This window comes from Cornus florida, unplaced genomic scaffold (genome assembly GCF_030987335.1).
Source record: "Cornus florida cultivar Cherokee Brave unplaced genomic scaffold, ASM3098733v1 CherokeeBrave_3.0.0_Hap2_Chr02, whole genome shotgun sequence".
In the NCBI taxonomy this organism is placed as follows: Eukaryota; Viridiplantae; Streptophyta; class Magnoliopsida; order Cornales; family Cornaceae; genus Cornus; species Cornus florida.
In genome coordinates, this window is record NW_026775572.1 from 77,456,667 (window position 1) to 77,472,252 (window position 15,586).

The 15,586-nt window shown below is 40.4% G+C and overlaps 1 protein-coding gene across 4 annotated transcripts in view; it reads right to left on the minus strand.

Annotated features, from left to right (window-relative positions):
- The window catches only part of LOC132295347 (uncharacterized), a 78,190-nt gene that overhangs the window by 32,364 nt on the left and 30,240 nt on the right, over positions 1-15,586 (minus strand). For all 4 annotated transcript variants that reach the window (XM_059793575.1, XM_059793574.1, XM_059793573.1 and 1 more), the window contains one exon: positions 5,567-5,724. In XM_059793575.1, coding sequence (XP_059649558.1) covers positions 5,567-5,724 — 158 coding nt within the window. The remainder of the gene's footprint in view (positions 1-5,566; positions 5,725-15,586) is intronic.

The window sequence follows — 15,586 nt, forward strand, 5'->3', positions numbered from 1 at the left end:
AGTGCTAGAGGATTTCTTTCCCATCATCACCAACCTGCGGCTTTCTTCCCTCCTAACTTCCTATAAGACTTCTCTAGTGGTAGGCAGTGGCTCTTTGCCAAGAATACGTCCTCTCACTTCATCTAATTCAGCATTCAGTCAGCCAAAAATTCAATTACACGGTCCTTCTCAACTGTTTTCTTGAACTAGGCACTATCAACTGCACACTTCCATTCAAAATCATAAAAGAGGTCAAGTTCTTCCCACAAACCTTGTAATATGTTGTAATACTTTGTAATAGTTTGATCTCCTTGTCTTATTTCTCCAATCCTTGTTTTAATTTCATAGACTTGTGCGGAATTGCCTAAGTCTGAGTATGTTTCACTCACTGTATCCCATAATTCTTTGGCAGTGGAGAGATACATATATGTCTCGCCTATCTCTGACTCCATGGAGTTCACGAGCCATGACCTTTCTAAAATTCCTGAGATTGATAGGGTTGGAAGAGATGGGCGGTATTGTTGAGGCTCAAAGACTCCGAAGAGCTGATTGCCAAGTGGAGATTGCTGAGATCGCTATTTTGGAGGAGATTATATGGTGACAAAAATCTCGGGCTTTATGGCTTACAGAGGGTGACCGTACTACGAGGTTTTTCCATAGGCTTGAAAATGCCGACAAGAGGGGCAATCATATTGGGCAGATTCGTGTTGATGGGTTGAAGTTCTATAGGGTGATGAGGTGAGTAGGGGGATTGCCTCCTACTACCAGAGGCTTTACACCGAGACCTACAGTTGGAGACCCTGGCTTGGCGGACTTGACTTTGATTCGATTTCAATGATAGAAAGGGATGGGCTTGAGGTCCCTTTCTCCAAGGACGAAGTGTTGACAACACTAAAGAGATGTAACGGTGATAAGTCTCCGGGTTCGGATGGCTTCAATGCGAGATTTTTGTCGCAAAGTTGGGATGTGGTTAGGGGTGAGGTGATGGGTACCTTTCAGGATTTCCATTCTCATGGGCGGTTCGAGAAGTCGTTGAATGCATCTTTTACTGCCATTATCCCTAAGAAGGGTGGAGCATCCGATGCAAGGACTTTAGACCTATCAGTCTAATGGGGTGAATTTGCAAGCTTATTGTTAGAGTCCTCGCCCTGAGAATGAGGGATGTTTTGGTCCTTTTAGACGGAGTTATTCTAGAGTCCCAAAACGCTTTCATTGGAGGTCGGCATATTCTGGGTTCCGTTTTGATTGCTAGCGAGTGTGTGGATTACAAGATGAGTAGTGGTGTGCCTGGTATTCTTTGTAAGCTTGATATTGAGAAAGCTTACGATCTTGTTAGTTGGAGATTCTTGTTGTATTTGTTAGAGAGGCTGGGCTTCGGGAAGAGATGGAGGAGATGGATTGAGGTCTGTATTTCATCCATCAGATTTTCCGTTCTGGTGAACGGGTCCCCATCGGGATTCTTTGTTAGTTCTCGGGGTTTGAGACAGGGGATCCTCTTTCTCTGTTTTTGTTCATCATTGTTATGGAGGCTTTTAGCAGACTAATGAGGAGGGCAATGGATTTGGGCTTTTCTTTTATTAGGGGCTTCAGTGTGGGTAGGGATACGACCCATCAAATAGAGATCTCTCACTTACTGTTTACAGATGAAACCTTGGTCTTCTGTGATGCTAATGTATCCCAGCTCAGACATTTGAGATGCGTTTTGTTTTGTTCTTAGGCAATCTCCGGTCTGGAAGTTAATGTAGGCAAGAATGCGCTAGTCCCTATGGGGAAGCTCCAGGATATTGCTTCTCTTATTGCTGTCCTCAGGTGTGGGGACTGGGGTTGGTTCTTTTCTGATTTCTTATCTCGGTCTGCCTTTGGGTGCTTTGTCGAGGAGGGCGGGCAGTTAGGACCTTAATGAGCGGTTTGAGAGATGACTGGTTGAGTGGAAGAAGCAATATCTATCAAAGGGTGGGAAAGTCACCCTTGTAACAACCTTTGTGGGCGGGCGTGATGTGGGCGAGCACTAGTAGGCAACAGGGTGTCATGATCCCACATTGCCTGGGAAAGGTGAAATGCTATATGTAGGTTCTACATCTTTCAATGACAACGCGTTTTAAAAGCTGTGATGGCCATGAACCCATCAGAACTCCAGAGTTAAACGAGCTTAACCTACAGTAGTACTAGGATGGGTGACCCCCTGGGAGCCTGGAGGAGCCAAAAGCAGACAATATTATATCTGGATAGGGTGAAGGTCGTTACAAATGGTATCAGAGCCGAAACCCAGCAAGAAGTGTGGACAACGAGGATGTTGGGCCCATTAGGGGGGGTGATTTTGATGACCTCTATGGGCGGGTATGATGTGGGTGAGCACCAGCAGGCAATAGGGTGTCATGATCCCACATCGCCTGGGAAAGGTGAAGTGCTATATGTAGGTTCTACACCTTTCTATGACAACGCATTTTAAAAGCCGTGATAGCCGTGAACCCATCAGAACTCCGGAGTTAAGCGAGTTTAACCTGGAGTAGTATCAGGATGGGTGACCCCATGGTAGGTCTCTGGTCCAGGGGAACCAAAAGCGGACAATATTGTGTCTGAATAGGATGAGGGTCGTTACAAACCTTATTAAGAGTACGTTGTTGAGCCTTCCTACTTTCTCTCTTTTTCAAATCCTGTCCTCTATTGCTCGAAGGATTGAAAGAATTCAACGGAACTTCTTTTGGTGTGGTTGGGAGGAGTTCCAGGTATCATCTTGTCCGCTAGGAGCAAGTGTGTAGGCCTATTTAGTTGGATGGTTTGGGCATTAGGAGGTTGATCCCTTTCAATAGGGCTCTCCTTGGTAAGTGGTTGTGGAGATTCGACAGTGATCATTATTGGTTGTGGAGAAAGGTTGTTTTGTGCCGTTTTGGGGAGGAGAGAGATGGGTGGTCCTCTTCTGCGGTCAAATCAGCTAGGGGTGTGGGCGTTTGGAAGTTCATTCGGAAGGGGTGGGATGAATTTCTAAACATATCATATTCAGAGCTGGGGATGGTAGGGACATTTGGTTTTGGAAGGACTTATGGTGTGGTGATCATTCGCTATCCTTTTCTTTTCCCAGGCTTTTCAGGATTGCCGTTGATAAATATGCCTTGGTTGTCAACTGTTATCGACTTGATAGCGGTAGGTTTACATGGGATGTGCAATTTTGGCAACAGTTCCAAGATTAGGAATTGGATGATGTTTGTGGACTTCTAGATCTATTGTATAGACAGGGGGTGGATGGTAGTAGACCTCATTCCATCTTTTAGGCGCCTTCTGCTCAGGGGAGATTTGAGGTTAGTTCCTCATTTTACTATCTTCCCTGCTTCTCTGGTTCTAATTTCCCTTGAAAAACTGTTCAACATTCGAAGGCTTTGTTCAGAGTGGCCTTTTTTTTTTTGGACTGCAGTTTGGGGCAAGATTTTGACGATGGATAACCTGAGAAGGAGAAGACAGGTTACACTTGGTGTTGCATGTGTAAGAGGGATGAGAAGTCTGTGGATCACCTCCTCCTGCATTGTCATGTCGCTTAAGATTGTTGGAGCCTTATTTTTGGTTTGTTCGGCATCCATTGGGTTATGCCTCGGTGTTCGAGAGGTTTAATCGACGCTTGGAAAGGCTACTTAGTGGGAGCCCACGCTCGTGATTTTTGGAGGGCGGCCCCCTTTTGTGTTTGGAGGTGCGTTTGGAAGGAGCGGAATAGAAGATCTTTTGACCGGGAGGAATCTTCCATTAGGGCTTTGAAATTTCCTGTTATTAGTTCTCTTTTTAGTTAGGTGATGGGAAGAAATTGTAAATATATAGAGGAGATTGTTGATTTTTTGGGCTCATTGGGTCCTTAGGACCTCTTCTTTGGCTTCGGCCCTTGTATAGCTCCCGGGATGCGTTCCACTTTTGAACGCTTTCTAATATATACTTACTTACCAAAAAAAAAAAATTTGAATAACCTATTTCTAATTCCGAAAGCTTATCAAGAAGAATGAGTTCAAAATCTAAGCTACAATATTGGAAAATAATATTGAAGTGGTAGAATTAATTGTTGGAAAACGGTTTTAATAGCGGAAGCAAAAAAATTGTTTCCCATTTGTTTTTGCGAATCACAATTAAGAAGAAGAAAAAGATTATAAGACCTTTGGGAAAACGGTAGATCGACTTATGCGAGAACACTTCTTTTTCTTCAATGTATGAGCTGATTTTGATGGCTTCTAAACACAACCAAGTCTTCACTCGTATGACCTTAATGGAATCCACCAGCAATGAAAAAGGTGGGTCCACAAGAATATAGAAACTATTGTGTTTATAGAAAAATAAGACAACACATATTTATAGAGCAAGTGGGTAGCCACCCACCCCTAGGGGAAATCCTAGGGTAGACCGCCCCCTTCTCTCACCTTGCTTCCTTCTAATTCCTTTATTTGCTCTCCAAGTTAGGCTAGGAGTGGGATCTAGTTGGGCCTATCCAATACTTCGCTCCAATGGGCCCATTAAATGTCTAGTCAACTTGACCCAAATAATAAGCCCGTTAATTAACTTTAACTCCACTATATAAAATTAATTGCACTCCAAGTAAAGCATAGAAAAGTCGCTCCATGTTAAATTATGAAATAACCCCTCTTTGCATAATTAGCGTTCGGATAAAAGAATGTCATCAATCCAATAACAAATTTACCCTTATTTTTATTTCTTGATTTATTTTGCTTTATGAAATAAAATTAATTTTGAGAAAATGATATATATTTAACTATCTGCCTCTGATACCAAAGAAGGAAGAGCTGCCGTATTGATTGCAGCTCCAGTAGAAGCAGGGCTTGAAACAATGAAAGCTGTTCCACTCTGTGTATTCTCCCTTCAACTCTTCCTCAATAGATAAATATATAATAAAACAATTTTACGATTCAGATTTGTGTGATGAAACAAATCAAATCAATAATTTGTGTGAGAAATTACTATGATGGCTATTGTAGTTTTCTTCTATTGATCCAGTTCAATGCGCCCTACACATTAACATGTATGGTTTCGAGTCTTCCACTCAGATGAGATGACTGAGATCAACATATCTGATAGAAACCAACATGTTATATTCTTTCAAATAGAATGTCCAAATTTTATCACTGAATGAAAATAAGTTTATGATAATGTAATTAAATGATTTATATCTCCTAAGCATGAGACACTCTATGCATCTAAATCATCATTACATAGTCAATGGAAACTTAATTCATCTCATGAATTAACCAATACAAGCATTCACATATGTATGTAAAGCACTAAATAAAAACAAATTTATGAATAATAACAAATGTCAAATAAAAATTGGCTTTGAAGGGCATATAATCCCAACATTAATATTGTCCACTAATCATCAAATTAAGACCATAAGCCCTATTTTGAGCTACAGAAAAGTAGGTTCACGATTGCAGATCTTTGGTTTCACAAATGAACCTGCTATTTTATGTTATTTCTGAACTTAAATTGGTCTACCAGTTTTCTGAATTAGCTTGTCTGACCGGCCATTTCTTCAACCACATAAGTTATACTGCAGAGGAAACTAAACAAAGCAATAAGAGACATAAAACAAATGTCTTACCTTTGAAAGCAAAGATAGATCAATAGAGCTGAAGTCATCATATTTAAAGTCCTTTACTTGTTCAGATTTGTAATAGCTTTCAAGGGAAACAACTTCACAACCAACAATATTTGCCATTTTTCGAGCCAAACTAGTTTTTCCAGAACCACTTGGACCTCCTACAACAACAATAACGAAAAAAAAAGGTAGAAGAATAAGAAGAAAAAGACAACGTAAGAACTGTTTCAAATATCAAATAATCTCAACCGCTAAACAAGCACAAACAATGATAAGAAATAGCATTACTTCTTCAGAATTCCAACAATAAAAATGAGCCAGTTCAACATCTAAAAAATTGGTATTCCAAGTTTCTTATAATCTTAATTTATAGGGAAAAAGAAAAATATCTTAAATAGACATGCTGTGAAGAAAACTAGAAAGATGAAGAAGGGAACCTGGCTACGAATTAACTGTAAATGTTTATTATTTTTTCCTCCAAGAAATCAATCTCCTGGTAACAAAAAATCATAGAAGAAGGAGGAGGAGGAGGTTTTATTTCGACATTGCAACCTTTATGCTTCATTTGGTTTGAGGGATGGAAAAATGGATGGAAGGGAGAGGGGAAGGGATGGATAAGGCATCCCTAGGGAAGGCAAGGTGTCTCTTCTTCTTCTTTTTTGGTTGGATGGAATGGATAGTAGAAAGGACGGATGTGGTGACACCTTTTTTTTTGTTTGGTTGGAGGGAAGGGAAAGAGAGTTTTATATTGCTTTTACTAATATACCCTAATTATATATCCACTCCAAATTATGCAACAACAAGGTTAAAAATGGAAATTAAAAACTTGTTAGTTATTATCATGTTCTCTCTCTCCTCTTCCCACAATTTTGGGCGGATAGAAAATTACAAATGAAGGAGGGATGAAGCATCCCTCCTTGCTTCCTCCCTCTTTTCCCTTCCCTTCAACCAAACGCAAAAAACTTTTGTTATCCCCCCTCTCATCCATCCTTCCCTTCAACCAAACATAGCATTAAGATATTTCTTACCACTTAAAGTTTGCCTAACATCACTTATGTCCAGTAACAACACTTAATCTTTTAACGAGTAAAGATAGTTCTTTGAAAGAGCCTAAAAGGTGGTGGTAATATGGTCCTATACATACCATCAAAAAAAAAAAAAAAAAACTGTATCCATATTATCTACGAAATCCAGAAGTAACACCACTGACGGATTAATCTGCCTCTGGTCATCCAAAACCACATCAGGAGACCTGGATGCCGTGAATATTGCTCTCCAAATTTTTCTCCTTTTCTCTCTTCTCTTCTCATTATGCTGTTGCTTCTCCATATAACTTCAGTGGTTTATGCTTACAGCTTAAACATCCCCATCTACACCTTCCATTACCTCCCAAGAAGAACCCCTGCTAAATACACCCACCAGTTACCCTTCCCATCTCCTACATCAGAACCCAGTGAGCCCTACCGCCTTTCAAAATGTCCACAGCTAAATTGGATAACAGTGTGTTTTAGGGTTAGAGCGGAGGAGGAGGAGAAGAAGAATAAGAAGAAGAGAGAATCTGGTGTGTGTACGGTTCTACATACCACCTCTCCTATTTATATTAAGTAAGCAAAATTACAATAATGTCATTAATAATCAAAATAAACTCTAACACTCCCCCTCAAGCTGGAGCATAGAGATTAAACATGCCCAGCTTGAAACATAATCGCTGAAAAGCACCACAAGCTAACGGCTTCGTAAGAATATCACCCAACTGATCGTTAGAGCAAACATAGGGAGTAGTAATCTGTTTCCGCATCAAAAGATCACGAATAAAATGACAATCAACCTCTATATGATTGGTGCGCTCGTGAAAAAAAGGATTGCTAGCAATAAATATAGCGGCCTGATTGTCACAATGCATTGACATAGGAGTAGGAACATCAATACCCATCTCCTGAAGAAGCGAGAGGCCCACAACATCACAGAGGCAGTGTGAGCCATAGCACGATACTCACTTCAGCACTTGAACGAGCAATGACAGACTGCTTTTTACTGCGCCAAGTAACAAGATTACCACCAACAAAATTGCAATAGCCAGATGTTGATCGCCTATCAGAGCAACTGCCAGCCCAATCAGCATCACTAAACCTTGTCACAGATAAAGAGGAAGATGGTTTATACAACAAGCCATTTCCAGGTGCACCCTTCAAATAACGTAGAATGCGACAAACAGCCTCAAAATGAGGTCAACGAGGAGCATGCGTATACCTAGTTACCAACTAACCGCACCAACAGCATATGTAATGTTGGGACGAGTAACAGTAAGATAAATCAATTTTCCAACCAAGTGTCGATATCATCCAGCATCAACAAACAACTCTCCCTGTTCACCATCAAGTTTGACCATAGAGTCCATAAAGCCGGTCTTAGACAGAAGATCCAGAACATATTTCCGTTGAGACAGTGAGATGCCCTAACGAGAACAAGCAACTTCAATCCCAAGAAAATAGCAAAGAGAACCCAAGTCCTTAGTATGAAATTGTTGACCTAAATTTCGTTTCAGTTCTGCAATGCCTAATGAATCACTCCCAGAGATGATAATATCATCAACATAAACAATTAAGATAATGGTACCAGCACAAGTGCGGCGAACAAATACAGAATGATCAGAAGTAGAGCGCTGGAAACCAAACTCAATCACCACAGCACTGAATCTATCAAACCAGGCACGAGGGGACTGCTTTAGACCATAAAGAGCCTTTCACGGTCGACAAACTAGGTGCTCACTACCAGCAACAACGTAACCAGGAGGCTGATCCATGTAAACTTCCTCTTGAAGGTCGCCATGAAGAAATGCATTCTTTATATCAAGCTGATATAAAGGCCAAGAACAGCAAACTGCCACAGAAAGAAGAACCCGTATAGAATTAAGATGAGCTACAGGAGAAAAAGTCTCTAAATAATCAACTCCATAAGTCTGCGTATACCCTTTGGCAACCAAATGCGCCTTAAGACGCTCAACAGAACCATTGGGAAGATACTTCACAGTGTAAACCCAACGACAACCAACAGTTCATTTCCCAGAAGGAAGAGCAGTAAGCTCCCAAGTCTGATTCTTATAAAGAGCATTCATTTCCTCATCCATAGCATATTTCCATCCAGAAATAGATAAAGCATGTCGATAAGATGAGGGAATAGAGATAGAAGACAAGGTAAAAGCAAAAGACTGCGAGGAGGAGGAAACATGATCATACGACACAAAATTAGCAATGGGATGTTTAGTACAAGTACGTTTACCTCGACATAATGCAAGTGGTAAATCATCTGTAGAAGAAGTGGAAGATGGAGGAACAAGAACCTCTGGTTGAGAAGATGACGCAAGTGGTAAATCATCTGTAGCAGAAGTGGAAGATGGAGGAACAAGAACCTCTGGTTGAGAATATATCATGTCCGGACTATAAGAAACAATGGGACGAGATCAAGATACCTGATAAACCTGCAAAGAAGGATTAGAAGGTGGATCCAATGGCATTGGAAGAATAGGAGAAGATAAGGAAGGCTCCCCCTCACGAGCAGATATGAGATCTAGTAACAAACGCTCACCAGATGATGAAAAAAAAGCATAGGACTCAAAAAAAGTAACATCGGCACTCACAAAGTATCGGCGAGATTCAGGACTATAGCAACACCCCTTTTGAGTATGAGAATATCCAAGAAAAACACAATTACAAGCACGCGGAGAGAGTTTGTCTCGACCATGATCCAAGATATGAACAAAGGCTACACAACCAAAGACACGAGGAGTGAGTTGAAAAGGAGAGACACTATGGTATAAAAGAGAAAAAGGAGTTTGGTTATTCACAACTGTTGTAAATAAGAGCAAGAAAATAGAAGAGAAGATTTCTTGTATGCAACTTAGATGTGAGTACATGTGGGTTTATATAAGAACCTAAGACATACACTCAGTACATTAATTTAGCCAATTACCAGAAATTAAGCTAATCAAAATCCTATAATCAAGCTAGCAGATTTTATGCATCAGAATATTCCTATAATCAAGCTAGCAGATTACATGTAGCAGAATAGTCAACTTTCCTAATTAATTACAGGCTGTAAACAGCCTATATTCATGACACTCCCCCTCAAGCTGGAGAGTCGATATCAACAACTCCCAGCTTGCTGCAAATAGAGTTGAATGCATTCTTTGGAAGAGCTTTAGTGAAGATGTCAGCTAGCTGATTGCAAGAGGGCACAAAAGGAGTCACAATCTCATTGGAAGCCACCTTAGAACGAATGAAATGACAATCCACTTCAATGTGTTTTGTCTGTTCATGAAAAACTGGATTGCTAGCAATATGAATGGCGGCCTGATTATCACGGTAGAGTGGAGTTGGATCTTGTACTGAGATTCCAAGCTCTTGCAGAACGCTTCTTAACCAAGTTAGCTCAAAAGTTGTGCAAGCCATTACACGGTATTCAGCCTCAGCACTAATTCGAGCAACAACTGATTGCTTCTTACTTCTCCAAGTCACAAGATTACCCCCAATAAAAGTACAATAACCCGTAGTTGATCTTCTATCTGAGGGAGAACCTGCCCAGTCTGCATCAGTATACCCTTCACTGCGAAGATGTCCTGAAGATTGGTAAAGAAGACCACGGCCTGGAGCACCTTTGAGGTACTTTAGAATGTGTACAACTGCATTCATGTGAGGGACCCGTGGATTGGTCATAAATTGACTCACCACACTGACTGCATATGAAATATCTGCTCAAGTGATAGTCAGGTAAATCAGCTTATCAACTAGTCTTCTGTACATCTCAGGATCATCAACTAAGTCACCAACATCATACATCAATTTCTGATTAGCCTCCATAGGCGTAGCAACAAGTTTAGCTCCAAAATGACCTGTATCTCTCAAAATATCAAGAACATATTTCGTTGAGACAAATAAATGCCTTTCTTTGATCTCGCAACCTCAATACCAAGAAAATAACGAACCTTGCCCAAATCTTTAGTAAGAAAGTTTGAACCAAGATGACCAATCAAAGTCTGAATGCCCTTACTGTCACTTCCAATAAACACAATGTCATCCACATAGACGACCAATATCACAATACCATGTTTTGTCTTCTTAAAGAACACCGAGTGATCAACCTGACTTCTAGTCATTCCATGAGTAACCATAACTTTGCTGAATTTGTCAAACCATGCTTGAGGAGACTGTTTGAGTCCATAAATAGATATATGGAGATGACAAACACACTCCCCCTTGGACTCAAACCCAGGTGGTTGAGCCATGTACACTGTCTCACTCAAATCTCCATGCAAGAAGGCATTCTTAACATCAAGTTGATGAAGGGGCCAATCAAGATTTGCAGCAAGAGAGATAATAATACGAACTGAGTTTAGCTTGGCCACAGGAGAAAAAGTTTCAGTGTAATCAAGACCATAGGTTTGAGTAAAGCCCTTAGCAACAAGACGAGCTTTTAACCTGCCAACAGTACCATCTGGATTTTGCTTCACTGTGAAAATCCATTGGCAACCAAGAATGTGTGCACCTGCGGGCTTTGGAACAAGCGTCCAAGTATTATTCAAGTGCAAAGCATGCATTTCATCCTCCATTGCTTTTCGCCAACTAGGATGGGAAAGGGCCTCCTTATATGTCTTAGGAACAGAGACAAAAGATAAGGATATTGTGAAAGCCTTAAATGAAGGAGATAAATGATCATAAGATACAAAATTAGAGATAGGGTGCTTAGTACAAGACCTTTTACCTTTACAAATGGCAATGGGAATGTCAGGACTAGATGGAGGAGTAGGATCTGCATGCGCCGAGGGGAGCAATGGAGAATTTGAGGATGGTGCTATCGGTGCTGTAATTGGTTCAGACGGGCAATGAGAAGACCGCGGATGTTTATGAACATAGACCTTAGGATATGAAGGGATGAGCATAGTAGGATATAAAGGGACGGAAAGAACAGGTAGGGGCCGAACAGACTCTTGGAGTAAAGGCTCTCACAGTTGACAACCCTCCGTAGAGTAATAGGGAACATTTTCAAAGAAATTCACATCAGCACATACAAAATGTTTTCTTAATGTAGGACTATAGCATCGATACCCTTTTTGAGTACGAGAATAACCAAGAAATACACATTTGTGTGCACGAGGGTCAAGTTTATCACGTTTAGGATTTAAATTATGGACAAAGCAAATACATCCATATACCTTTGGACGGAGACAGAAAGGATCTTTATCAGGGAAGAACATTTTAAAAGGTGATTTCCCTTTAAGAACCCGAGATGGCATTCTATTTAAAAGGTATATAGCAGTGAGAACAGCATCCCCCCAAAAGTGTTTAGGCACATTCATTTGAAGCATGAGTGCACGGGCAACAGCAAGGATTGGACCATTCTTTCGTTCAGCAACTTCATTTTGTTGAGGTGTACCAACACATGAGGTTTGATGAGTGATACCCCCCGACTCAACAAAGTGATGAAAGCTATGAACTTTATACTCAAGAGCATTATCAGTACGAAGAATGCACAACTTAGCATTAAATTGATTAGTGATTTCAGCATAAAATGATTTAAATGCATCAAACACTTGAGAGCGATCTTTAAGAACATATAACCAAGTCGAATGGGAATAATCATCAATAAAAGAAATGAAATAACATGCACCAGACAAACCAGTTGTTCTTGCTGGACCCAAACATCGGAGTAAACCAGCTCAAAAGGATGTAAACAAATACCATCAGGTCAACATTTAAAAAGTGGCTCGATGATGTTTACTGAGCTCACACGTTTCACAATTAAAAGTAGAAAACGAAGGTAAAGAAGGGACTAAAAGACGCAGATTGGCAGTTGATGGATGTCCAAGTCTACAGTGCCACTTATATGGAGAAGTCGTGGTATGAAAGGCAAAGGAAGTTAATATGGGAGAGGGTTGGAAGTAGTAGAGACCATCCTTTTCATATCCCCCACCAATCATCCTCTTCATCTTTAGATCCTGAAAAACACAATGAGAGGATAAAAGGTGACGGAACAATTTAAAGCAGAGGTAATTCTATCAGTAGATAATAAATTAAAAGGAAATTGAGGTAGGTATAAAACAGAAGAGAAAGTTAGACGAGGGGTAGTAACTGTGCCAACCCCTTGAACTGGAGATTTAGAACCATTAGCAATTGAAACAAAGGAAGGAGAGGGAGTACTTTGAAAGATTAGAAAGAACAGAGGGATTACCAGTCATATGATCAGAGGCTCCAAAATCAATAATCCATGGCTGATTGGATGAGGAATGGAGGCAAGGGTCACCTGAAGCACCCAAGGTGGCGGTTGAGGTAGATGAAACATAAGTGTGCGCCATCAGTGAGTCATACTCTGCTTTGGAAAGAGCTACAGTCTCTTCATCAACAGGAGTGGAGATCTCCCCCCTCAACAGTAGCACGATTAGCCCATGTGGGCTTGACATGGAGTTTCCAACATTTGTCCACAGTATGGTTGGTGCAATTACAATGAGTACATTTCTTGAGGCCACTGCGACCACCTTGAAAATTTCGACCTTTATTCGAAACATGTCCCCCACGACCATTATGGAAATTATTAGAGCGCCCAATGGGAGCTGCAAGGGCAGAGCGATTGGCTTTCTCTGGAGTAGATAGGTTGGCCCGCCGAACACGATTATAGGCCTCACTAGCAGGTAGCAAAAGTGTACCAGCGAGAATCTAAGAACTAACAGGAGCAAATTCGGGTCGAAGTCCAAAAAGAAATTTTGCGACGCGAAATTCTTCCCTGTATCGTTTTTGAGTCTCCATATCAGTAGGCAATGGCTGATACACATTCAATTCCTCCCACATACCTTTCAAGGTGGAGTAGTAATCTTCAATATAGCGATCTCCTTGTATAGTGGAAAAAAGATCCTTATAAAGCTGATGAATCCTAAAGATGTTATGCTCAAACGAATACATCTCCTTCAGGGCATCCCAAATCTCTTTAGAGGTTTCAAGAAAAGAGACATTGTTGAAGACCTCGGGCTCCATACTGTTCCATAACCAGGTCATAATTTGGGCATCTTCTTGTTCCCAAGCATCAACCAATTTGGCATCAGTAGGTTTGGTTGACTTAAGATAAGAGAACTTCCCTCGAGCTTTCAAAGCAACTTGGACGGCTCGGGCCCATTGAAGGTAATTGGGACCCTTGAGTTTGATATTGGTCATGGAACCAAACAACAGAGAATCTTTAGCATCTGTTTTGTCACCCATGGAGACCAAGCAAGAACGAGATGAGATCCGAGTAAGAATAGGATCCAAGCAAGGAGATTAGCAAGAGGATTCTTTCCAAGCAAGGCTATGCTATGACGAAACTGTAACCTTTTTATTTTTATTTTTTTAACGTAATAAAACAAATAATAGATAAGAAACTATTTACATAAGAAAATGTAAAACTAAATAGAACTCTAGCAGGAAAAAAAAATAACAAACTAGAATTCTTAGAAGGCACCAAACTTCTGATGTGAGAACAATAGAGAGAAATGGTGGAGATTGGGTGAAAAAGAAGAAGACGGGAGTTGGGTCTCAGGAACATTTTTGCTCTGATACCATGTTGTAAATAAGAGCAAGAAAATAGAAGAGAAGATTTCTTGTACGTAACTTAGATGTGAGTACATGTGGGTTTATCTAGGAACCCAAGACATACACTCAGTACATTAATTTAGCCAATTACCAGAAATTAAGCTAATCAAAATCCTATAATCAAGCTAGCAGATTTTATGCATCAGAATATTCCTATAATCAAGCTAGCAGATTACATGTAGCACAATGTCAGCTTTCCTAATTAATTACAGGCTGTAAACAGCCCATATTCATGACAACAGTAGAGGGCATACGGTTAATGAGATAACAAGCAGTAAGAATGGCATCAGCCCAAAAATGTTTTGGCACTTGCATATTGAATATCAAAGTATGAGCAACATCTAACAGGTGGCGATGCTTTCGCTCAGCAACACCATTTTGTTGAGAAGTGTGAGCGCACAGCTAGTCTGATGAATGATACCACGATCAGCACAAAAGGAATCCATGATAGACTGTGTATACTTTTAAGGCACTATCAGATCGAAATTTTTTAATGCGCTTACCAAACTGAGTAAGAATTTCATTGTAAAATTTAGCAACAATACGAAGTTGATGCTTTCGCTCAGCAACACCATTCTGTTGAGAAGTGTGAGCACAACTGGTCTGATGAATGATACCACGATCAGCACAAAAGGAATCCATGATAGACTGTGTATACTAGGCATTATCAGATCGAAATTTTTTAATGCGCTTACCAAACTGAGTAAGAATTTCATTGTAAAATTTAGCAACAATACGAGGTAACTCAGATCTCTCTTTCATTAAAAATAACCATGTCATTCGAGAATAATCATCAACGAATATAACAAAATAAAGGAATCCATTCAAACTGGCAGTTCTAGAAGGACCCTAGATGTCCATGTGGACTAAATCAAAGGACTCGGCCTCACTTCTATGACTACAACTCGGGAAAGAACTACGATGATGCTTACCCAACTGACAAGCTTCACACTCTAGAGCAGAGATATGACTCAATGTAGGAATAGCTAATCGTAACTTTGCTAAAGATGGATGACCCAAACGAAAGTGCCACTGAAGAGGAGAGACTGTACCACTCAAAGCTGATGACAAGACAGGCTGGGGTTTACCAGAGTCAAGATAATATAACCCATCTTTCTCATGTCCTGAACCAATCACCTTTGTCCTAAGGTCTTGAAAGACACATGAAGTGGGAGAAAAAGTTATGGAACAGTTTAATGTTTTAGTCAATTGACTGACAGAAAGTAAATTAATAAGGAAAATTAGGAACATAAAGATTCGAGGATAGTGATAACGAATCGGAAGGGTGAAGGAAGCCTTTTCCAATGACAGATTGAGAAGAACCGTCAGCTAAAACAATGTGATGATTGATAGGATTTAAATCAGAGAAAAGAGATGATGTGCCCGACATATGTGAGCTAGCTCCAGAGTC